Source organism: Jaculus jaculus, chromosome 7 (genome assembly GCF_020740685.1).
Source record: "Jaculus jaculus isolate mJacJac1 chromosome 7, mJacJac1.mat.Y.cur, whole genome shotgun sequence".
NCBI classification, from domain to species: Eukaryota; Metazoa; Chordata; class Mammalia; order Rodentia; family Dipodidae; genus Jaculus; species Jaculus jaculus.
The window spans coordinates 86,430,080-86,454,600 of NC_059108.1; the positions used below are offsets into that span (position 1 = coordinate 86,430,080).

A 24,521-nucleotide genomic window follows, 5' to 3' on the forward strand; every position below is an offset into this window, starting at 1 on the left:
GGATTGAAGTCTACCTTACCAGATATTAGGATTGCAACCTCTGCTTGTTTTCTAGGCCCATTTGCTTGAAACACTGTTTCCCAACCTTTCACCCTAAGATAGTGTACATCCTTTGTAGAAAGGTGAGTTTCTTGGAGACAACAAATGGAAGGATCCTGCTTTTTAACCCAGTCTGCAAACGTATGTCGTTTGGTTGGGGCATTGAGGTTGTTGATATTAAGAGACATTATTGAAAGGTGTGTATTTATTTTTGCCTTTTTTTTTTTTTTGTAGTTCTTCTGGATTTACCTTTGCTGTCTTGTGTTAACTAGTATTTGAGTATTGTTTATTTTTTTCCAGGTTCCTTTTATGTGTGCTTTTCTTTCTCTTCAGCATGAAGAATTCTTTCAAGTATTTTCTGTAGAGCTGGTTTTATCTTCAAATACTCCTTTAGCTTGCTTTTTTTTGTGGAATGTCCTTATTTCTATTTGGATGGATAGCTTTGCAGGATAAGATAACCTTGGTTGACAGTTGTTATCTTTCAGAACTTGAAATACATTACTCCAAGCCCTTCTGGCTTTTAAAGTTTGTGTTGAGTAATCTGCTGTGATCCTGATGGTCTTGCCTTTGTAGGTAACTTGATTTTTCTGTCTAACTGCTTTCAATATTTTTTCTTTGGTTTGTGTATTTGGTAGTTTGATTATAATGTGGCGAGGAGAGGTTCTTTCCAGGTTTTGTTTGGCTGGTGTTCTAGAGGATTCCTGTATCTGCATTGGCACCTTTTTCCCAATTTGGAGGAAGTTTTCTTCTATGATTTTGTTGAAGACACCTACTATGCCTTTGGAGTGAAATTCTTCTCCTTCTACTATGGCCTGAATTCTTACGTTTCATCTTTTCATAGTGTCCCGAATATCTTGAAATTCCCATTCATACTTTCCTATTAGTTTATCTTTCTCTTTGTTGGACTGTATTAGATCTGCCAGCTGGTCTTCTGGTTTAGATATTCTGTCCTCGCCTTCATCCGTTCTACTGGTGAGATTTTCTACCAAGTTTTTTATTTCATTAACTGTATTCTTCATTGCTAGTGATTCTGACTAGTTTTTTTTTAATTATTTCTATTTTCTTATTTATGTGTAGTATTGACCTCTTTATTTCATTAAATTGATATCCTGTTTCTTCTTTGATTCCTTTGATTTTCACCTTCATTCCCTTGATTTCCTCTTTTGACTTCTTTGAGCATATTTATAATCATTCTTTTGAAATATTTCTCAGGTATATTCTCAAACTCATTCTCACTGGAGGCCATTTCTGATGCATTAATACTTTTTGGTTGATCTATATTGTCTTGATTTTTGCTGTGTCTTTTGTTATAATATACATATTTTTGCATTTTGGATTAATTTAATGCTTGGATTTTCTAGTTAGCTTCAGTATTACTAGATGTATCAATAAATCTGATGTTATATATCTTCAGGGTAGGAGCTTAAGGTGCTAGGTGTGGCTCTCAAGACTCTCAGAGTATCTACAAAAGTGATCCTAGGTTTTGGGTTTGCCTTCTATGAGAGTATTCATGTTGGCTGAATGGAACAAAATATAGGCAGATTCTAAAATTTAACTAAACAATGTACACTTTCAATGAAAAACAACAGAGATTATTTATGCAAGAGTAGGTATTATGACAACCAGGTCCTGTAAGTGTCCCCACACTCTTAATCCTGATGACAAGGATGTTAAGATTTCTGGTCTGTTGAGGGTTCCAAGTCAGCTTGTGAGCAAGTGAGACCCTTCCCTAATGTACAACAGAAGAGGAAGCAAAGCACTATAAATCAAGAAGCAACCAATAACAAGCCCAAAATATAGCTTATTTAAGAATGGAAAATCTGCCGGGCGTGGTGGCGCACGCCTTTAATCCCAGCGCTCGGGAGGCAGAGGTAGGAGGATCGCCATGAGTTCAAGGCCACCCTGAGACTACAGAGTTAATTCCAGGTCAGCCTAGACCAGAGTGAGACCCTACCTCGAAAAACCAAAAAAAAAAAAGAATGGAAAATCTGACCATCCCATCAGATTTTACATATAATTTATGCTGATATGGAAGGTGCAATTAGCACTTCTGGTTCAGGGCTATATACCAGGTTTATTAGGTGGGTATTGACCTGGTGTAATCCCAGTTACCTTTTGAGATGATTTTGGTCTCAGTTATGCTGAGCTCCTTCTTGGGTCTCTTTGGTGCTTTGTGGGTTCAAGTAGGCTGGCCGGGTCGCTGGATTGCTGCTCTGGTCACTGATGCTGGGTGCTGTGATTTCCCTTCCGCTGGTCTCTGTTGGTTGCTGGCGCTTGCAACTGGCGGTAGGGGAGGGGAGGCTGTTGATGGTGGCTCTAGTTCTCTCGCTGGTCCACATGATCCTTTATCTTGTGATTTGCTCCTCTGTTGTTCACTGTAGTTCTCCACGTTTCTTGAGTTTGGGAAAAGCCTCTTTTTTTTTAAATTTTTTTATTTTTCGAGGTATGGTCTCACTGTGGTCCAGGCTGATCTGGAATTAACTCTGTCATCTCAGGGTGGCCTTGAACTCAAGGCAATCCTCCTACCTCTGCCTCCCGAGTGCTTGGATTAAAGGCGTGCGCTACCATGCCCGGCTTTTTTTTTTTTTTTGAGGTGGGGTCTCACTCTAGTCCAGGCTGACTTGGATCTGTACTCTCAGATTGGCCTCACATTTACAGCAGTCCTCCTACCTCTGCCTCCCGAGTGCTGGGGTTATGGGCGTGTGCTACCATGTACAGCTGTGCTAGTTGTCCCCCCCATAGGGTCTCGCACTAGCCCAGGCTGACCTGAAATTCACTGTAGTCTCAGGCTGGCCTCGAACTCATGGTGATGCTTCTACCTCTGCCTCCTAAATGCTGGGATTAAAGGCATGCACCACCATGACCTGGCTCTGCTTGTGTCATTAAAAAAAAATTTATTTTTATTTTTATTTTTTCGAGGTAGGGTCTCACTCTAGCTCAGGCTGACCTGGAATTCACTATGGAGCCTCAGGGTGGCCTCGAACTCAAGGTGATCTTCCTATCTCTGCCTACTGAGTGCTGGGATTAAAGGCATGTGCCACCATCCCCGGCTAAATTTTTTTTCTCAATTTTTATTAACATTTTCCATGATTATAAAAAGTATTCCATGGTAATACCTTCCCTCCCCCACCCACTTTCCCCTTTGATTTTTGTTTGTTTGTTTGTTTGGGTTTTTTTTGGTTTTTTGAGGTAGGGTCTCACTCTAGCCCAGGCTGACCTAGAATTCACTATGTAGTCTCAGGGTGGCCTCGAACTCACGGTGATCCTCCTACCTCTGCCTCCCAAGTGCTGGGATTAAAGGCGTGCACCACCACGCCCGGCTACTTTCCCCTTTGAAACTCCGTTCTCCATCATATCCCCTCCCCATTTCAATCAGTCTCTTTTATTTTGATGTCATGATCTTTTCCTCCTCTTATGATGGTTTTGTGTAGGCAGTGTCAGGTGCCTTGTTAGCACAATAGGCAGTGTATCAGTCTCATAATTTTTTTTTTTTAATTTGAGAGAAAGTATGAATACACCAAACAGGGACTCCTGGCACTACAAGTGAATTCCAGATGCATGTGCCACTTTATGCATCTGACTTTATGTAGGCCCTGAGGAGTCAAACCGAGATCATGAGGCTTTGCAAGCAAGCACCTTTAACCACTGAGTCATCTCTCCAGCGCTGTAGTGTCCTTTGAGTAGGATGTCAGAGAGATGTAATTCAAAATAAGTTTAATATCTAGACAGAATGATTTTGATCAATGCCTTGTTGAATAGCACTTCCTCTGTTATTCAGCACATTTTTAGACATTGTTAAGAAAATCAAAATGAAAGAATAGTATGACAAGCAGCATGGTGGCGAAGAGTTCAGGCTCTAGAGCCAAAACTGTATGCTAGGCAAGTACTCTGCCAACTAAGTTACATCCCCAACTATTTTTTTCTGGCTTATTAAAATGGAAATTTAGATAATTAATTTTAGAATTACCCCAATTAAAGCAATTAAGGCTGTTGGGTCAGTTTTCTATGCCACATGAAAGTACTGCCTAACACACATTTTGTAATGATTACAGTAGACATTTATTTAAAGTAGTATATCTAAAGATTCAGTATTTTCCTTTCTTTTCAAAAGCATTTTATTTATTTATCTATCTAATTTATTTATTTGAGACAGAGAGAATGAAATTGGGCATGCCAGGGCCTCCAGCTACTGCTAATGAACTCAAGACGCATGCGCCACCTTGTGCATCTGGCTTATGTGGGACCTGGAGAATTGAACCTGGGTCCTTAGGCTCCGCAGGCATGGACCTTAACTGCTCAGCCATCTCTCCAGCCCAATATTTTCCTTCTTTTGAGGCAGGGTCTCAGTCTCACCCAGGCTGGCCTGGAAATCAATGAAATCCTCCTTCCTCTGCCTCCTGAGTGCTAGGATTAAAGGTATGTGCCACCATGCCTGTCTTAGGGTTGGTTTTTTGAGGATGGATCACATACTTCTGCACACTTTTGATTTTTGTTTGGTTTGGATTATATTTTGGGTTGGTTCTCTTCTTAATTTTTTTAAAAATTTTTATTAGCATTTTCCATGATTATAAAAAAAAAATCCCATGGTAATCCCCCCCCACCCACTTTCCCCTTTGACATTCCATTCTCCATCATTTTACCTCCCCATCACAATCATTGTACTTACATATATACAATATCAATCTATTAAGTACCCTCCTCCCTTCCTTTCTCTTCCCTTTATGTCTCCTTTTTAACTTACTGGCCTCTGCTACTAAGTATTTTCCTTCTCACGCAGAAGCCCAATCATCTGTAGCTAGGATCCACATATGAGGGAGAACATGTGGCGCTTGGCTTTCTGGGCCTGGGTTACGTCACTTAGTATAATCCTTTCCAGATCCATCCATTTTTCTGCAAATTTCATAACTTCATTTTTCTTTACTGCTGAGTAGAACTCCATTGTATAAATGTGCCACATCTTCATTATCCACTCATCAGTTGAGGGACATCTAGGCTGGCTCCATTTCCTGGCTATTATAAATTGAGCAGCAATAAGCATGGTTGAGCACGTACTTCTAATGAAATGAGATGAGTCCTTTGGATATATGCCTAGGAGTGCTATAGCTGGGTCATATGGTAGATCAATCTTTAGCTGTTTTAGGAACCTCCACACTGATTTCCACATTGGCTGGACCAGATTGCATTCCCACCAGCAGTGTAGAAGGGTTCCTCTTTTTCCACATCCCCGCCAACATTTATGATCATTTGTTTTCATGATGGTGGCCAATCTGACAGGAGTGAGATGGAACCTCAATGTAGTTTTAATCTGCATTTCCCTGATGACTAGTGACGTAGAACATTTTTTTAGATGCTTATATGCCATCTGTATTTCTTCCTTTGAGAACTCTCTATTTAGCTCCATAGCCCATTTTTTGATTGGCTTGTTTGATTACTGGCCTTTTTTTTTTTTAATGCAATAGAGGAAGAGGAAGAGAATTGGTGTGCCAGGGCCTTTAGCCACTGCAGTTGAACTCCAGCTGTGTGTGCTCTCTTGTATGTATGTGCAACCTTGCATGCTTGTGGCACTTTGCTTCTGGCTTATGTGGGATCTAGAGAGTCAAACATGAGTCCTTAGGCTTCGCAGGCAAGCACTGTAACCGCTAAGCCATCTCTCCAGTCCTGATTTGTTTTCTTTTGTGGTACATTGAGTACTTTTAGATTTTATCTTGGACTTTACATTTCTGAAGCCTCTTGTTTGTTATATTCCTACAGAGTGTGGATTTAATTTGTTCTTTATGTATGTAGAGGGGTATTTGTATATATATATTCATGTATTTTCATGTGTATGTAAGTGACTGTGCATGTGTGTATTGAACCCAGTGATCAATATTGGGTACCTTCTTTAATCGTTGTGTGTGTGTGTTCCTTGATTATAATGTGTGTCATGGTTCACATGTGGAAATTTAAGTGTTGGTCTTCCTTCCATCTCTGTTGAGCCAGCATCTCATTCACCAGCCTATCTAGCCCAGGAACTTCCCAGGGGTTCTCCTGTCTTTGCCACTCTTCTTACTGGAGGCATGCTGTGATTACACATGCTCATGCTACAGCATCCAGCTTTGGGTTGTGGGGATCCCAACTTGGGTATTCACACTTGCACAGCAAGCAGTTTATCTACTGAGCCATCTCCCCAGCCCTCTACCTTATTTTTTTTTAATAATGGATGTCACATTTCCAAAAAAAACTCAAAAAACAAAAAACTGGATTTATTTGAGAGAGACAGAGTGAGAAAGTGAGAGAGAATGGGCCTGCCAGGGTTTCTTGCCACTGCAAATGAACTCAAGATGCATGCGGCATAAGCATCTGCCTTATGTGGGTACTGTGTAATTGGACCTGGGTCCTTAGGCTTCACAAACAAGCACCTTAACCTCTAAGCTACCTCTTCAGCCCCACCTGATTATTATTATTATTTTATCCTTTTTAGTTTTTCAAGGTAAGGTGGCCTTGAACTCACAGGAATCCTCCTACCTCTGCCTGGAATTAAAGGCATGTGCCACCATGCCTGCCTCCCACCTTTTTCTGTTTTTCAAACCAAATATATTTAATTATTTTTCTTTTGTTGTTTTTATTTTATTTTATTTTTGAGGTAGGGTCTCACTCTAGTCCAGGCTGACTGGAATTCACTATGTAGTGTCAGGGTGGCCTCGAAATCAAGGTGATCCTCCTACCTCTGCCTCCCGAGTGTTGGGATTAAAGATATGTGCCACCCCACACACAGCCTGGTTATTTTTATTTTTATTTATTTGTTTTTATTAACAATTTCCATGATTTTAAACAATACCCCATGGTAATGCCCTCCCTCTCCCTACTCTCCCCTTTGAAACTCCATTCTCCATCATATCCCCTCCCCATCTCAATCAGTCTCTTTTATTTTTATGTCATGATCTTTTCCTCCTATGATGATGGTCTTGTGTAGGTAGTATCAGGCACTGTGAGGTCATGGATATCCAGGCCATTTTGTGTCTGAGGGGAGCATGTTGTAAGGAGTCCTCCCCTTCCTTTGACTCTTACATTCTTTCCACTACCTCTTCTGCATTAGACCCTGAGCCTTGGAAGGTGTGATAGAAATATTGCAGTACTGAGCACTCCGGTCACCTCTTTCTAGCACCATGATGCCTTCTGAGTCATCCCAAGGTCACTGCCATCTGAAAAGAGAAGGTTCTCTACCAAAAGTGAGAGTAGCATTAATATATGGGTATGAACATTAAGAGAAGTGCTTACTGGGCAGTTTGATAAGCATGGTATATACATTTAGCCAGACAGCAGCAGATGTTACACTCCTAGGGCTCATGACTACCCCTGTTTTAAGTTTTCAGTGTCGGGGATGTATTCCCTCCCATGGAGCAGGCCTCCAGTCCCAATTAGAGGGAAGTTGGTTTCTACCACAACAGATGTGCCACTATTGTACCATTGGCTCATTTGGCCTGGCAGGCAAAATATAAAACTTGCAGTGTCTACTATTAAGTATTTTCACTGGTGATTTCTCTCTCCCATTGAACTGCATGCAGAATGGCTTCTTCCAGCTTTCTGTCAGCTGGTCTACATGGAGGAGGTTGTCAGCTCAGTTTCAGCAGGGTTTCTCAGTGGCCTTGCAGCCTAAGTATGTAGAGTCTTCAGCAGTAGGGTCTTGCCATCTATTCCTGGTCCCATTTTATCTTTTGAGACCGTGTCCTCACTGAATTTGGAGCTCACCAGTTCAGCTGTCTGCTCCTCCCCAGTGCTGAGATTACAGGTGTACCTGCCTGGCTTGGCTTTTTACATGGATGCTGGGGATCCTAACTAAGGTCTGCATGCTTTTACTGTAAGCACTTTACTTACTGAGCCGTCTTCCAGTCATGTTTTGTTTTTGTAGGCAACTCAGAAATCTAATCTCAGGCTAGAAAGTCTGCATCTTGGGTGGCATCTCCAGTCTTTCTTTAGTTCTTTTCTCTTTAGCTGTGTGTGTATAGAAGCTGGGACTTTCCCCTATAGCACCCTTCTTTGTCCCCCATTTTCCAGTAGCTGTGGTTACTGCAAACTGTTCTCAGGACCAAAACACTGAGTTTGTTTATTTGGGGGCAAGGGTGTGTATGTGTGCCAGCCTAAGCAAATGTAATGGCATGTGTATAGAGGTCAGTGGGATACCTTTTGGGTCAGTCTTTACCTTCTACCTCATTTGAGATAGAAGGTCCTGTTTTGGTTGTTCACCCTTCCATTCACAGCTTCTGGGAAATTCTGTTTCCACACCCCTACTTGCTGCAGGCACACTGACTGGTATTACAGAAGCTCACCACAGCTTCCAGCTTCTGTGGGGTCTGGGATCTGAGTTCTATGGCAAGTACAGTGTCCACTGAGTCATCTCTCCAGCACTCAACTGAGTTTTATGTATTGTGTGTGTTTTGTGGTTTTTTGAGGTAGGGTCTCACTCTAGCCCAGGCTGACCTGGAATTCATTATGTGGTCTCAGAGTGGCATTGAACTCATGCAGTCCTCCTCCCTCTGCCTCCAGAATGCTGGGATTAAAGGTTTGTGTTGCACATCCAGCTTCAATTGAGTTTTCTATAGGGTTTAGCACTGGCTGCTATGGGAAACTTGCCTGTACATTCCCTTCTCTGAGAAAATGACTCTCTATCATCTGACTCTGTAGTGTGTGTCTCAGCTCATTCTTTTTTTTTTTTAAGTTTTTTTAAAAATTATTTGTTTATTTATTTGAGAGCAACAGACACAGAGAGAAAGACAGATAGAGGGAAAGAGAGAGAATGGGCGCGCCAGGGCTTCCTCCAGCCTTTGCAAAGGAACTCCAGACGCATGCGCCCCCTTGTGCATCTGGCTAACGTGGGACCTGGGGAACCGAGCCTCGAACCGGGGTCCTTAGGCTTCACAGGCAAGCGCTTAACCGCTAAGCCATCTCTCCAGCCCTCAGCTCATTCTTAATTTGCTAGCCAAACTGAACTTAGCCGTCCTTCTCCCTCAGCCTTTCAAGTAACTGGAACTATAAGCACAAACCACTGCACCAAGCTCAAGTTTGTAGCTTTTAATCTGTAGATTTTTTTTTCTCTGGTGGAAGATTTATTATTATATTAAGGCACAGAACTGAGAAACATGTTTTTTAAAAACATTTTAATTTTAATTTATTTATTTGAGAGGGAGTGAGTATGGGCACTCAGAGCCTGCAGCCACTGCAAATGAACTCTAGACACATGGCACCATCTTGTGCATCTGGCTTATGTGGGTCGTGGGGAACTGAACCTAGGTCCTTTGGCTTTGCAGGCAAGCACCTTAACCACTAAGCTATCCCTCTAGCCCGAGAAACAGGTTGCTTTTTTTTTCTTTCAATTTTTCGAAATAAGGTCTCACTCTAGCTCAGACTGACCTGGAATTCACTATATGGTCTCAGGGTAGCCTTAAACTCTGTGTGATCCTTCTATCTCAGCATCCTGAGTGCTGGGATTAAAGGCATGTGCCACCACTGCCTGGCTCAAAACAGTTTTTAAAAATATTTTATTATTTATTTGACAGAGAATGGGTGTGCCAGGGCCTCCAGCCACTGTAGATGAACTCCAGATGCGTGCTCCCCCTTGTGAGTCTGGCTAACATGGATTCTGGGGAATCGAACCTGGGTCCTTTGGCCTAAGCCTTCCCTCCAGCCTGAGAAACAGTTAAAAATAATATTTTTAGCTAGTTTTAGTGGTGCATGCCTTTAATCCTGGCACTTGGGTGGCAGAGGTAGGAGGGTCTCCATGAGTTTAAGACCACAGCCTGGGCTAGAGTGAGACCTACCTCAAAAGTGGTATAGTGGTTTGGTAAAATTATCAAGAATGGAGCCAGGCATGGTGGCACATGCCTTTAATCCCAGCACTTGGGAGGCAGAGGTAGGATCACCATGAGTTCGAGGCCACCCTGAGATTACATAATGAACTCCAGATCAGCCTGGGCTAGAGTGAAACCCTACGTCAAAAACAACAAACAAAAAAAAGCAATAGTCAATTAAATTTGAGAGTGATTTGGTAAAATTCGCAATGAAAGCTAATTAAATTTAAGGATTACATTGGAGGTGATTTTCCTTCAAAGAATTTTTGCCTTATTTTATTCTTTCTTCAATACTTAGCCATTTAGAAACATTTAATGATCTTTTTTTAAAAAAAAAAATTTGTTTTATGAGAGAGAGAGAATGAGAATGGGCCTGCCAGGGCCTTTAGCTACTGCGAACGAACTCCAAACACATGCACCACTATGTGTATCTGGCTTACATGGGTACTAGGAAATCAAACCTGGGTTCTAAGACTTTGCAGACAAGTGTCTTAACCATTAAGCCATCTCTCTAGCCCTAGAAACATTTAATAAAGAATTTTTAGGGGCTGGAGAGATGACTTAGCGCTTAAGGCATTTGCCTACAAAGCTGAATGACCCAAGTTCAATTCCCCAGAACCCCACTTAAAGCCAGATCACAAAGTGGCATATGCTTCTGGAGTTGGTAGTGGCTAGACATCTTGGTGCACCCATTCTCTCTCTCTCCTATTCCTTGTCTCCCTTCTGTCTCTCTCTGCTTGCAAATAAATAAATTAATTAAAAAAAAATTAGGGCTAGTAGATGGCTTAGTCAATAAAGTGCCTGTCATGCAAGTATGAGAACCTAAGTTTGACTCTCTTGCACCCATGTAAAATCCAGTGTGCTCCTGTAATTCCATTGCTGGGAGATGTAGACAGGAGGATTCCTGGGTTTGCTGGTTAACTAATCTAGCCAAATTTTGGTGAGCCTCAGGTTCAGTAAGAGACCTTGTCTCAAAAAATAAGGTGCACAGTGATTGAAGAAGATGCTGTACTTCTGCCTCTGGCCTCCATATATATATGCACACATGGTCACACGCACCCACCCACACAAAGGAATTTTTATTAGTGCTCCTGTTAAAGGCAATTCTTTGGTAATGTTTCTCTCAGTTAGACCTCACCTATTGTTGCTTTCTGCAAGCAAGCACCTTCTACCCCTGAGCCATCTATCCAGTCAAACTTGCTTTCTGAACAGTTGAAAATAACACTTAAAGACAATTTGTGTGTGTGTGTGTGTGGATTCACAGAGGCCAGAGAAGAGCCTTGGGTGTCCTTTTTCTGTCACTCATCTGCTTATGTCTTTGATACCAAGTTTCTCACTGAGTGCTACCTTTGTGGTCAGACTGGCTGATCTGTGAGCTGTAGCACTCCCACAGGACTGGGGTCATAGACATGCATAGCCATGTCCAGCTATTTATGTGGGCTGAGGAAGTTTCAGGGCAAATCAGGCCCTTAGGCCTTCATGCTTGCGTGACAAGTGCTCTTACCTATTGAGCCATCTCTCCAGCCCCTTAAAGTCTATTTTATTTATTTATTTATTTTTTAATTTTTAAATTTTTATTAACATTTTCCATGATGATAAAAAAATATCCCATGGTAATTCCCTCCCTCCCCCCTGACACTTTCCCCTTTGAAATTCCATTCTCCATCATATTACCTCCCCATCTCAATCACTGTACTTACATATATACAATATCAACCTATTAAGTACCCTCCTCCCTTCCTTTCTCTTCCCTTTATGTCTCCTTTAAAGTCTATTTTTTATTTGACACAAACAGAGAGAGAATGGGCATGCCAGGGTCTCTAACCACTGCAAATGAACTCCAGATACATGTACCACCTTGTGCATCTGGCTTATGTGGGTACTGGGGAATTGAACCTGGGTCCTTAGGCTTCACAGGCAAGTGCCTTAGCTGCTAAGCCATCTGTCCAGCCCATTTTAAACTGTTACCTCATGTATTTTCTTGTCCAAGTACTAATCAGGCCCGACCCTACTTGGCTTCCAAGGTCAGTTGTATTCAGGGTGGTATGGCTGAAGACAGGTCACACACTTTCTGTCTTAACAAAGAAATGATAGTCTCATCTGTGAACTTACCTCCCCAGAGACTGTCACCACTGAGTAAACTGCATGGTGCCAAAGCAGTCTATTTGTATGCTTCAGCTTGGACTCCACCATTTAAACTGATGGGATGTTAACATCAGCCAGACACTTCAAAGCTTGTTGTAGATTAGCTAAAGAACCACATGTTGGCTGTTAAACATGAAAATTACAAAAAGCATGAGCCAGAAAATTCTACTTGAGAGACAAAAACCAATGCAGAATCTAATAGTAATTGAAGCTGCATGTGGTCAAATTAGTTATTGATCAAAAGTTAGCAGAAGTATTAAATCTTGAGAAATTTTAGAGCAACTAAATTTGACCTAGGAAAACTAGACTTGGAAGGAGTGAAGATCTACTGTGATTAAAATTGATTAAATTAAAACAGTATTGAGAATTTGGTACTTGAACCTAATGAAAATAATTTCAGTAACATGATGGAAGCATTTTTACTTGTTATGTGTCTTGGATAGCATTCCATGCTAGTTTATATAACTCAATTTCATTCTTTTAAAAGACTTTGTTATCTCGGTCTTTTGGGGCTAGAAGGGGGTATTTCATGTAACCAAGGCTGGCTTGAATGTCTGATCTTCCTGCTTCCATCTCCCAAGTGCTAGCTAGGATTACAGGTACGTGTTACCATGCCTGGTTTATGTAGTGCTGAGGATCAAGCCCAGGCCTTTGTGCATGATGGGAAAATACCAACTAAGTTGCATCTCCAGTCCCTATTGCACCTTAAAAAAAAATAACCTGTTTTGTTTTTTCCAGAATATGCATTTAAGGCTATTAACCAAGGGGGCCTTACATCAGTAGCTGTAAGAGGAAAAGACTGTGCAGTAATTGTCACACAGAAGAAAGTACCTGTAAGTAACAATCAGATATTAAAAACATGCTGGAAGAACTCTTCATTTGTTTGTACAGAGGTATATTACTGCCTGTACATACTGGTGTCATTCTTGCTTTGGCTCAGCTTCCCTACTAATCACTGAAGGAGGATTTATTGAACATATATGGACAGTTATGCTGAGTAGGCAGGAGTAACATGATCAATTTTGTGGGGATTATAAATGCAGTGAGATTTCTAAGTTTTGTCTTCTGGCATTTTAGATGTGTTTGGTGAGCCCCACAGGAAACATCTAGAAAAGGAAAACAGACTTTTCCAACCTCTTCCCCGTGTTTTTTTTTGTTTGTTTGTTTTCATTTTTTCCAGGTAGGGTCTCACCATAGCTCAGGCTGACCTGGAATTCACTATGTTCAAGCTAGCCTTGAACTCACAGCACTCTTCCTATCTCAGACTCCCAAGTGCTGGGATCATCATGCCTGACCACTATGTCCTAAAAAAAAAAAAAAAAATTCAGCTATAAATCAGAAGATATCTGTCAAGTAACCCTACTATAGAGGCTATTATTTATAGTTCTATACTATTGTGTTTATATAACTGCAGAACCCTATGAAAATTAATTTAAAAATTAATTTTAAAATACTATTGTGATTCTGTTCATTAGGACAAATTACTAGATTCCAGCACAGTGACACACTTGTTCAAGATAACTGAAAACATTGGCTGTGTGATGACTGGAATGACAGGTAATCACAGCTAGGTGTCTCCTTAGATGTGTAAGCCTTGTGTTACTTCTTTCCACATTGCTTTTGTGTTTTGTACTAATTTCAAAGGCCCTTTTAGTACTTGATTTTCAGGTAGCATGAGTAGTTATGCTATCTTCCAAGGCTAGTATCATTATTTTAAGAGTATTGTGAAATGATGCCATCAGAATAGAAGAGAGACTAATTGGAAAGAAGAAAGGATTCAATGGAGGGAAGACTTGGGAAGGGGAAATAAGGGTGGGGGAGGGAAATATTATGGTCTATTACCTACTTAGGGAAGTTGTCAAAAAATAAAAATATCTAAATAAAGATTATTGTGAATTTGGTCTGTTGGTTAATTTGTTGACTATTTGGATTAAAAACATTTTTTAACATGTAATTTATTTATTTGAGAAAGAGGCGGGGGGTGGGGAGCGAGCGCACACGCCAGGGCCTCCAGCATTGTATACAAGCTCCAGATGCATGCACCACCTTGTGCATCTGGTTTACGTGGGTACTGGGGAATCTAACCTGGATCCTTAGGCTTTGCAGCAAATGCATCAATACCTAAGCTATCTCTCTAGCCCCTAAAAAAATGTATTTTATTTATTTATTTGAGAGAGAGAGATAGAATGGGCATGCCAGGGCCTCTGGCTGCTGCAAGTGAACTCAAGATGCATATATCACTTTATGCATCAGGCTTATGTGGGTTCTGGGGAATTGAACCTGGGTCATTTGGCTTTGCATGCAAGTGCCTTAACCACTAAGCTAGCTCTCCAGCCCTGTTTGGGTTATTTTGAGGTGAAGTGTTACTGTATAGCCTAGGCTAGCTTAAAGCTAAACAGTCTTCCTGCCTGCTGAGATTTCAGGCATACGGCACCACTCCCAGCTTATGAGCTGTTTTGAAATCCTAGTAATAATGGAATTAGGTCCTTATGCTACTTTAGGAAAACTGGGCTGATGAGCTTCTCTCTTAGATGGCTGTATTTCAGATATGGTTAGTAGTTTAAGGGAACTGAAGTTACCAATCTCACTTATGTATGGTCATAATGACGCTGATTATAAGTTGGTGTGAATTTCTATAAAAGTTACTTTGGCTTTCTATTTTCTGAACTCAAGGGAAAATTCAAACTTAAAACACAAAGACAGATTATTTTGTCTCCTTTAAGCATGTTCTTTGTGAGTTACTAGACTCTTGGAGAAGCTATTTTGATTGCTGGTGAAGGAATTAGGGAGAAAGGGTAACATAGTATATGGAACTCTACACTTTTAAGTTTTTCTGTTTCTTACTATATACTTAGTGTTGGGTCACAGGAGAAAAGGCTACAGTGGGCCCTTTTTCTTTTCCTTAATTCAAATTAGAAGTGTAGATAAAGGTAAAGATGTACATAGTAGGGAAATTCTCAAGCTTTGGCATCGATCCTTCTAAAGAGGTAAACCTTTGTGTTTTGTTTGTTTTTATAACATAGCTGACAGCAGATCCCAAGTACAGAGGGCGCGCTATGAAGCAGCTAATTGGAAATACAAATACGGCTATGAGATCCCTGTGGATATGCTGTGTAAAAGAATCGCTGATATTTCTCAAGTCTACACACAGAATGCTGAAATGAGGCCACTTGGTTGTTGTAAGTGTGTTTAGAAGTTTTCCAAATAACTGATGGATTATAATTGTTCACAGAGAACATGTACAGAGATAATGGTAACACTTGAATTCTGACTATTTGGTTTAGCAATTAATGCTTTGGATGCTATTTGATTAGTTTCTTTTTTCAATCTAGATATTTCTGTTTGGGATATGTGATTTGAAATATCCCAAGTCCTGACTAGGCTGTTGTAACAGGATTCTACTGTAATTCCAGATAACTAATTCCATGGAAATACTAAGAGGCATTTTTTAAAATTTTTTTATTAATTAATTAATTTATTTGAGAGTGACAGACACAGAGAGAAAGACAGATAGAGAGAGAGAGAATGGGCACGCCAGGGCTTCCAGCCTCTGCAAACGAACTCCAGATGCGTGCGCCACCTTGTGCATCTGGCTAACGTGGGACCTGGGGAACCTAGCCTCAAACCGGGGTCCTTAGGCTACACAGGCAAGCGCTTAACCGCTAAGCCAGCTCTCCAGCCCCCCCCCTTTTTTTTTTAATTTTTATTAACATTTTCCATGATTACAAAATATATCCCATGGTAATTCCCTCCCTCCCACCCACTTTCCCCTTTGAAATTCCATTCTCCATCATATACCCTCCCTGTCTCAATTATTGTACTTACATATATACAATACCAACCTATTAAGTACCCTCCTCCCTTCCTTTCTCTTCCCTTTATAGCTCCTTTTTAACTTACTGGCCTCTGCTACTGAGATTTTTCCTTCTCATGCAGAAGCCCAATCACTAAGAGGCATTTTTAGTTATTTATTTTTTTAATATATTTTTAAAAATTTATATTTAAAAGAGAGAGAGAGAGAGAGAGAGAGAGAGAATGGGCATACTAGGGCCTCTTGCTATTGCAAATGAACTCCAGATGCAAGCTTTGCAAGAAAGTTTTCTTGATCATTGAGCTATCTCCTGAGCCCTGTTTCTAGTTTAGAAAATAAACTTTTATTGGTAGAGAAATGAAATTACTGATTCTTAGATTTAATGCATATTTCTTCTGGTGTTGCCGTTCATTAATGAGAATTCAGTAGTAGTATTTCTTTTTAGTATCTGATTCTGTTAACCTCTTAATTATTCCTCTTATATAGCTCAGGCAGCTTTCAAATTTGTGGTTTTCCTACTTCAGCCTTCAGATATGGTGGTGCCTTGGTACTCCCTGTGCTTGAAGTTTGGTTATTGCTCTCTTGTAAAACCTGGTTACACAGGGTAAATGCCATTCTTCTTAAAGTGCTGAGTAAAATTCCGTACAGTTTATTCCCATGGACTTTCTTCCCTCACCTTCAGTCACTTAATGCACAAATATTTCATTCACTGGGTATACACTGCCCTTTGATGTTTCAATGCTTTTTTTTTTTTTTTTTTTTTTTTTTTTTTTTTTTTTTTCTCGAGGTAAGGTCTCACTCTAGCCCAGGCTGACCTGGAATTCACTATGGAGTCTCAGGGTGGCCTCGAACTCTCGGCGATCCTCCTACCTCTGCCTCCCGGGTGCTGGGATTAAAGGCGTGCGCCACCACGCCCGGCTTCAATGCATTTTTATGTACTGTCACTTTTGATTGACCTTCATGTCTGGGTTTTGTTGTTGTTGTTGTTGTTTTTTGGTTTTTCGAGGTAGGGTCTCACTCCGGCCCAGGCTGACCTGGAATTCACTATGTAGTCTCAGGGTGGCCTTGAACTCACGATGATCCTCCTACCTCTGCCTCCCAAGTGCTGGGATTAAAGACATGTACCACCACACCTGGTTTCATGTCTGTTTTTATGTACTGCCGCTTAAATTATTTATTTATTTATTTGAGAGAGAGAGAATGGGCATGCTAGGGCCTCCAGCCACTGCAAGCGAACTCCAGATGTTTGTGCTCCCTTGTGCATCTGGCTTACGTGGGTCCTAGAGAATCGAACCAGGATTCTTTGGCTTTGCAGAAAATATCTTAACCACTAACCCATCCCTCCAGCCCTGTGTTGCTTTTGGTTGACCTTCATGTCTGTTTTTTTTTTTTTTTTTTTTTTTTTTTGTCAAGGTAGGGTCTCACTTAAGCCCAGGCTGACCTAGAAGTAAAGGCATGTGCCACCATGCCCTGTCTCCTTCATGTCTTTTTTATTTGCTAAACACTGTTCATCTTGACAGATTCTGGAGAAAAGAATTTGTTGTTTCCCCAAGGAATAAATTGGTATTTCTTTTGTGTTGCCCTTTTACTTTGTGTATATCAAGTATAGAATGAAAAAGAAATTATCAGACAGCATAACATTAAAAGAGAGCAGCAGATATCAGTACAATCCTCAGTAGACATTATAAAATATCTATGAATAATAATAAAGTAGTTGACTAAAAGTGAATCTATGTATAAGAGGTTCAAATCTAGACTATAAGAAAATAGGAGTTAAGGTATTATTTAAATACTTGATTACATTTTCTAAGTCAAAGACTATTGATGGTGGTGTCTATTTTAATTGTTTTTCTGTGATGTGTTAATAATTAGATTTCTAATAATAAAGCTAGATACACAGAAGGGGCATATAACAATAGTAGCAAAGATGGACAGTGTAAGGGTGAGCAGATAGTGCCTAAGTGACATATGCTGTGCAGCAACATTTCCAAATTGTGCCATTTACTGTTAGTTCCTTAGAATCTTTTTTTTTTTAAACACAAAAGAAAAAAATGTTTTAATTTTGAGAAAAAGTCCAGTTCTGAGAACAATAAACATTACTCTAATTTAAAATAAAATGGGGCTGTTTCATGTTTCTTTACACACCCTCCTCCTCACAGAACCAGGAATGTATCCTTAGAATCTTAATAGGTATTTCTTTAAAAAAAAAGAAGAAGAAGAAGCCAGGTGTGGTGGTACATGCAGAGGTAGGAAGATTACTGTGAATTTGAAGCCAGCCTGGAACTGAAGAGTGAATTACAGGTCAGCCCGGGCTAGAATGAGACCCTACTTTAAGGGGAAAATAAAAGTTAAAGCCAGGCATGGTTGCACACGCCTTTAGTCCCAGAACAAGGCTGAGGTGGAAGAATAACCTGAGTTTGAGGCCAACCTGGGCTACAGAGTGAGCTCCAGGTCAGCCTGGGTGAGAGTGAAACCCTGCCTCAGGGGGTAAAATTGTTTCTTAAATTTAACAAAGGAAAAGGAAAAATGATAGTTCTCAATCAGATTAATCGAAGAACTATTAAGTTAGGTGTGGTGGCACTTCTAGCACAGCACAGGAGGACTAGAAATTTAAGGTCAACTTTGGCAAATAGCAAGTTCAAGGCCAGTCTAGGTAGAGCCTATCTCAAAACAACAAAAACTGAGACATCCTTTTGCAAAACAGATTAATCTATTGGCTAATTTATCTATGGTAATAAGCTATATTTATCCTTTTCTTAAAAGACATAATCCAGCTGGGTATGGTGGTGCACACCATTAATCATAGCACTCAGGAGGCTGAGGAAGGAGGATTGCTGTGAGTTCGAGGCCACCCTGAGAATACATAGTGAATTCCAGGTCAGCCTGAGCTAGAGTGAGACCATACTTTGAAAAAACAAACAAACCAACAAACAAAAAAGACAATCCTAAAACTAATGACCAACAATAACTACATGACCACAACCAAGGAGGTTTGGTTGTGGAAAGGTATCACACACTTAACTAGGATTTTTCTTTTTAGGTATGATTTTAATTGGTATAGATGAAGAACAAGGTCCTCAGGTGTACAAGTGTGATCCTGCAGGTTACTACTGTGGGTTTAAAGCTACTGCAGCAGGAGTTAAACAAACGGAGTCAACCAGCTTTCTTGAAAAAAAGGTGAAGAAGAAATTTGATTGGACATTTGAACAGACAGTAGAAGTAAGTTAACCAAAAAAAGGTGACTTCTTTTTAAAATGCTCTTTAGGATAATGAGTATCTTTGTATTATTGGTAAGTTTATAGGTGCTATTTCTGAGTTACATCATAGCTTTGTTTGTTTGTTTTTCAGAGTAGAGTCTCACTCTAGCCCAGGCTGACCTGGAATTCACGGTGTAAGTCTCAGGTTGTCCTCAAACTCACATTGATCCTCCTACCTCTGTGAGTGCTAGGATTAAAGGTGTGGCCACCACACTGGCTGCTTTCATTCCCTTAATTCCTCTTAGTTCATAATGTATTAGAAATAGCTTTAAACAAAGCATGTGCACTGCAATGGGAAAGTATAACTGACAGTAACAATTCACACTAGGACCTAGAACTTCCATGGTTGCTGTGATTAAGAGACTCAAAGAAAGGTTAAGCCTCCCAGTAAAAAATGTGAAAAGGCTGTTAGGAATGCTGTTTTTATGATCCTAAATGAAAAACCAGCCATAAACCAACTTTTTGGAAAGGAAAATTTTCCCTATTAGAAAAATATGATAACAGAAACACTTGGCTAAAAAATATACCTGGGATGGAAAAGTAGACCTAGCCTTTTCTTGTTTGTTTGTTTGTTTGTTTGTTTATTATGTATTTGAGTGAGAGAGAGAGCAAAAGAGAAAGAGAGAATGAGAGACAATGGGTATGCCAGGGCTTCTAGCCACTGCAAACAAACTCCAGACACATGCACAACATTGTACATCTGGCTTACATAGGTATTGGGAAACTGAACCTGGGTCCTTTGGCTTATAAGCAAGCACCTTCACCACTAAGCCATCTCTCCAATCCTGTTTTTATTTTTTATTTCATTTTATTTTTTGTGGTTTTAATTGTGCTTGTTTTTATGATGCTAAGGATTGACTCCAGGGCCTCACACATGGTAGACAAGAGTTCTGACGTTTCCAGCCTCCTCCAGGGGCTTTAAGATAATTAGTCATTATGAGTTGAGAAACTTTAAATTAACAAACTAAGCTAAAATTCTTAATGTTTAGTGATTTTAGACTACTTAAAAAGTAACCCCTCTGGGCTGGAAAGATGGCTTAGCAGTTAAGACACTTGCCTGCAAAGCCTAAGGATCCAGGTTTGATTCTCCAGGTCCCATGTAAGCTAGATGCACGAGGTGGAGCATGTGTCTGGAGTTCTTTTGCAGTGGCTGTAGACCCTGGCATGCCTATTCTCTCTTTGTCTCTCCCTCTCTCTGTCTCTAATAAATAAATAAAAATAAAAAATTTTTAAGAAAACCCCTCTTATTTACTGCCAGAAAGTAAAAAAACAGGGTTGAGGATGTTGCTCAGTGATAAAGTACTTCCTTCTCATTCATGAGGCCCTATATTCAATCTCCAACCCACAAAGGAGAAATAAAACTAAAAGCAATGGCAGTAGATTTTAAAATACTGGTCTATATATAGACTCTACAAGGAAAAAAAGTTACCATGTAAGACTTAAAAGCTGAGTGTGGTGGTTTATGCTTATAATCCCAGCACTCAGGAGGTAGAGATGAGAGGATCACCACAAGTTTGAGGCTAACCTGACACAGGCCAGCCAAAACTACACAGCAAGGACCCTTTCTTTTCTTTCTTTTCTTTTTTTTTTCCAGGTTTAGGCTTTTTCTATATTTTCTTTTTTCTTTTTCTTTTTAAATTTTCATTAGCATTTTCCATGATTATAAAAAAAATATCCCATGGTAATTCCCTCCCCCCCCCACACTTTCCCCTTTGAAATTCCATTCTCCATCATATTACCTCCCCATCACAATTATTAAAGGACCCTTTCTTAAAAGTAAATGCAACAACTTGTTCGGCAGTTTATGCTGTACTAAAAGAAAATGTGAAGTTAGTATTTATAACCTGAAAAGCTGTATGGTTTGCCTTGTTGAAGTGTTTCTTAAAGTTTTTTTTAATTATAATTCATGATTACATTAATCACATCAGATATAAAATCACTTAAAACATTCTTAAATGGTCAATCTTATAAACTTCTTGAAGGTTAGTACAGTACATAAGTCTGAATGACTTCATCATTCTTCTTTATTTGTATTTCACACCAGGTGCTAAGCATAGTGCCTTGTTTATAATGGTAATCAAGCAAATAGATTTTTATGTAAGTCGTCCTATTTTGTTTGATTGATCCCTTTACTTTATGGCTTACATAATTGAAATAAAAAATGTTCTTACATTTTAAAATATTTTATTTATTTATTTGAAAGACAAAGAGAGAATGGGAGAGAGGAGGAGGCAGATAGAGAATGGGCATGCCAAGGCCTCCATCCATGGGAAATGAATTCCAGAAGCATGTGCTACCTTGTTCCTGTGGCATATGTGGGTACTGGGGAATTGAACCCGGGTCCTTAAGCTTTACAGGCAAGTGCCTTAACCACTAAGCCATCTCTCCAGCCCAATTGAAATACTTTTATTATCATTTACAATCAACATGTTAGAGTTAAGCAATTTGTTAGTAACATGCCTATCAAGCCATGTCACTAAAAACCATGGTATATGAAAATAATATATTTTAACATTGATTTTTTTTTTCAGACTGCAATTACATGCCTATCTACTGTTTTATCAATTGATTTCAAACCTTCAGAAATAGAAGTTGGAGTAGTTACAGTTGACAATCCTAAGTTTAGGTAAGTTGGTAAGTTATATTATAAGTTAGCTATAGATTTAAAGAAGTTTGCTGAATGTTAAAATTCCATACTAAGCTGGGTATGGTGGTGCATCCCTTTAATCATAGCACTTAGGAGTATGAGGAAGGACGTTCTCTGTGAGTTCAAGGCCAGCCTGAGACTACATATTAAAACAAAGAAAGAAAGAAGAAAGAAATTCAGTTCCAACCAGTTGTGGTAGCCCATGCCTTTAATCCTAGCCCTTGGGAGAGAGAAATAGGAAGATCACTGACTTCGAGGCCAGCCTGGGACTATAAAATTCCAAGTTAGCCTGGGCTTGAGCAAGACCCTGTCTCGGGGGGACAGGGGGAGATTGAATTCCAGAGTAGCAGTTTTCAAGTTTTTCAGGTAAAGCTGTGAAGGGCAGTGTGGAATACACATATAATTGACCTACAGATACTGATCCTATATGTTCTTCTCACTTAAGTAGCTCCTACCACACATCAGCTGCCATGATTCAGATGCATACAGTTGCTTAACATTAGTTCATGTAGTTCTGTCCCATCCCCCCCCCCCCCCCCAAGGTAGGATCTCACTCTAGCTCAGGCTGGCCTGGAATTAGTCTCAGGATGGCCTTAAATTTACGGGATCCTCCTACCTCTATCTCCCAAGGGCTAGGATTAAAGACGTGTGCCACCACACCCAGGTTCATGTAGTCCTTCTTATCAACTTGTGATGTGTTCATATACTATAGACCAGTATGCTCTTATGATTAGTGAAAACTACAATTGAATCCGCAAATCCAAGGAGCCACTCATAGGCATTTTAACTGTTTGCATCTACTCTTAGATTACAACCATGGTCAAAGTTGTATGTGAAAGGTGGTACATGAGCCATAAGGTTACAGGCAACTTAGTGAAGCCCTATCCTAAAAAGTAAAAAGAAGGCTAGGAATAAGGTGGTAAAGTGCTTCCCTGGCATGTGCAAAGCCTTACATTTAATCCCTAGTACTGAGGGAAAATAAGACAAACCAGAACACCCCTTGTATCATACAGTAAGCATACCATTCCCGGCTCCTGTTTTTGGTTTTTGAGGCAGGGTCTCACCCTGTAGCCCAAGCTGGCCTCAGACTCATAGTGATACTCCTACTTCAGCCTCCCAAATACTAGAATTAAGTGTGTGCACCATCCACCTGGTTTTGTTTTGTTTTATTTATTTATTTATTTGAGAGAGACTGTTAGAGAATATAAATGGGCACACCAGGGCCTTCAGACACTGCAAATGAACCCCAGTCACACGCCACCTTGTGTATCTGGCTTACATGGGTCCTGGGATCCTTTGGCTTTGCATGCAAGTGCCTTAGCTGCTAAACTGTATCTCAAGCCCTTGTTTTTTATTTTCTTTTCTTTTTTGAGGTAGGGTCACACTCTAGCCCAGGCTGACCTGGAATTCACCGTGTACTCTCTGGGTGGCCTCCAACTCACAGTGATCCTTCTGCCTCTGCCTCCCAAGTGTTGGGATTAAAGGTGTGTGCCACCATGCCCTGCTTTTTGTTTTTGTATATATGAGATGGACATACTGTCTGAGAATTCTGCAAAACGATGTCAGAGAAGAGTTGTGGTATGACATTTTCTTCAAAGATTGATTATAAATTGATAGTCGTTGAAGTTCAATGTAGGTACGTTGGTGATGTACTATCTTTTTACATGTGTTAAACATTTTTCATAATAATTTTTTAAAGTAAAGTTGTGGCTTTTTACCCTTTTCTTCTAGGATTCTTTCAGAAGCAGAGATTGACACCCACCTTGTTGCTCTAGCAGAGAGAGACTAAACATTGCCAGTAGTTTACCAAGTCCAAGATGCCACTTGCCTGTGTGTTTGGTAACAACAGACCAACATGATAGAGGCCCATGGATTGAAAAAGGAACTTTTCCACTCCCTCCCACTGAAGTTGTAGGACTCTGTATAAATAAACACAGAAATTTTAGAAAATAATATGTCTTTTTTCCCCTCTTTTTTTAAAAAAAATTATTTATTTATTTGAGAGAGAGAGGGAGAGAGAGGATGGGCACACTAGGGCCTCCAACCGCTGCAAACGAACTCCAGATACATGTGCTCCCTTGTGCATCTGGCTTACATGGATCCTGGAGAGTTGAACCGGGATCCTTTGGCTTTGCAGGCAAATGCCTTAACCACTAAGCCATCTCTTCAGCCCATATGGTCTTTTTTAACCTCTAATTTTCAAGTATTAAGCCTTTAGTACATACAATTAAGTAATCACTATTTTCATGTTATAGCTTTATTCATTTGGCTGACACAAATAAGTTCCATTGGCTTAAGGAGCATAGCCTAACATTATCATGCCGTGATTAACAAATAGCAAACTACAAAGCTAATTTGTAGTTGTCATGTGAAATAATGCCTTGTTTCTTATATTCCTCATTCCAATGGAATATTCCTAAACCTGAGCTTGAAGTTCCATGGAAGGCTTTAACTATATTAAAAAGATTAATCTAATTGATCTTCAGTAGGCTTGTTGGTTTGGTTTGGTTTTGCTTCTCCACCCTGCCTCCCCACCCCCATGTAGGGCCTGGGTCTAGCCCAGGCTGACCTGGAATTCACTGTGTAGTCTCAGGGTGGCCTTGAACTCATAGAGATCCTCCTACTTCTGCCTCTGAAGTGCTGAAATTAAAGGCGTGCACCATCACTCCTGGCTCTCAGTAGTTTTGAGATAAACATTTAGTCTGTATTCAACAAACACCAGTATTTTTAGAGTAGGAATTATGGTTACTTTTAGGAAATACAGGGCTATAAAAATAGAATCTATGTATTTTCTTTGC

General features: G+C 40.1%; 1 protein-coding gene across 1 annotated transcript in view; it reads left to right on the forward strand.

The window, feature by feature from the left end:
- Positions 1-23,676, forward strand: part of Psma6 (proteasome 20S subunit alpha 6) — a 28,740-nt gene extending 5,064 nt beyond the window's left edge. Inside the window, exons 2-7 of the mRNA XM_004649118.3 lie at positions 12,747-12,841; positions 13,484-13,565; positions 15,032-15,187; positions 18,860-19,038; positions 21,608-21,702; positions 23,455-23,676. Of these exons, the coding sequence (XP_004649175.1) occupies positions 12,747-12,841; positions 13,484-13,565; positions 15,032-15,187; positions 18,860-19,038; positions 21,608-21,702; positions 23,455-23,512 (665 nt within the window). The 3' untranslated portion in view covers positions 23,513-23,676. The remainder of the gene's footprint in view (positions 1-12,746; positions 12,842-13,483; positions 13,566-15,031; positions 15,188-18,859; positions 19,039-21,607; positions 21,703-23,454) is intronic.
- The last annotated feature ends 845 nt before the right edge of the window (positions 23,677-24,521 follow it).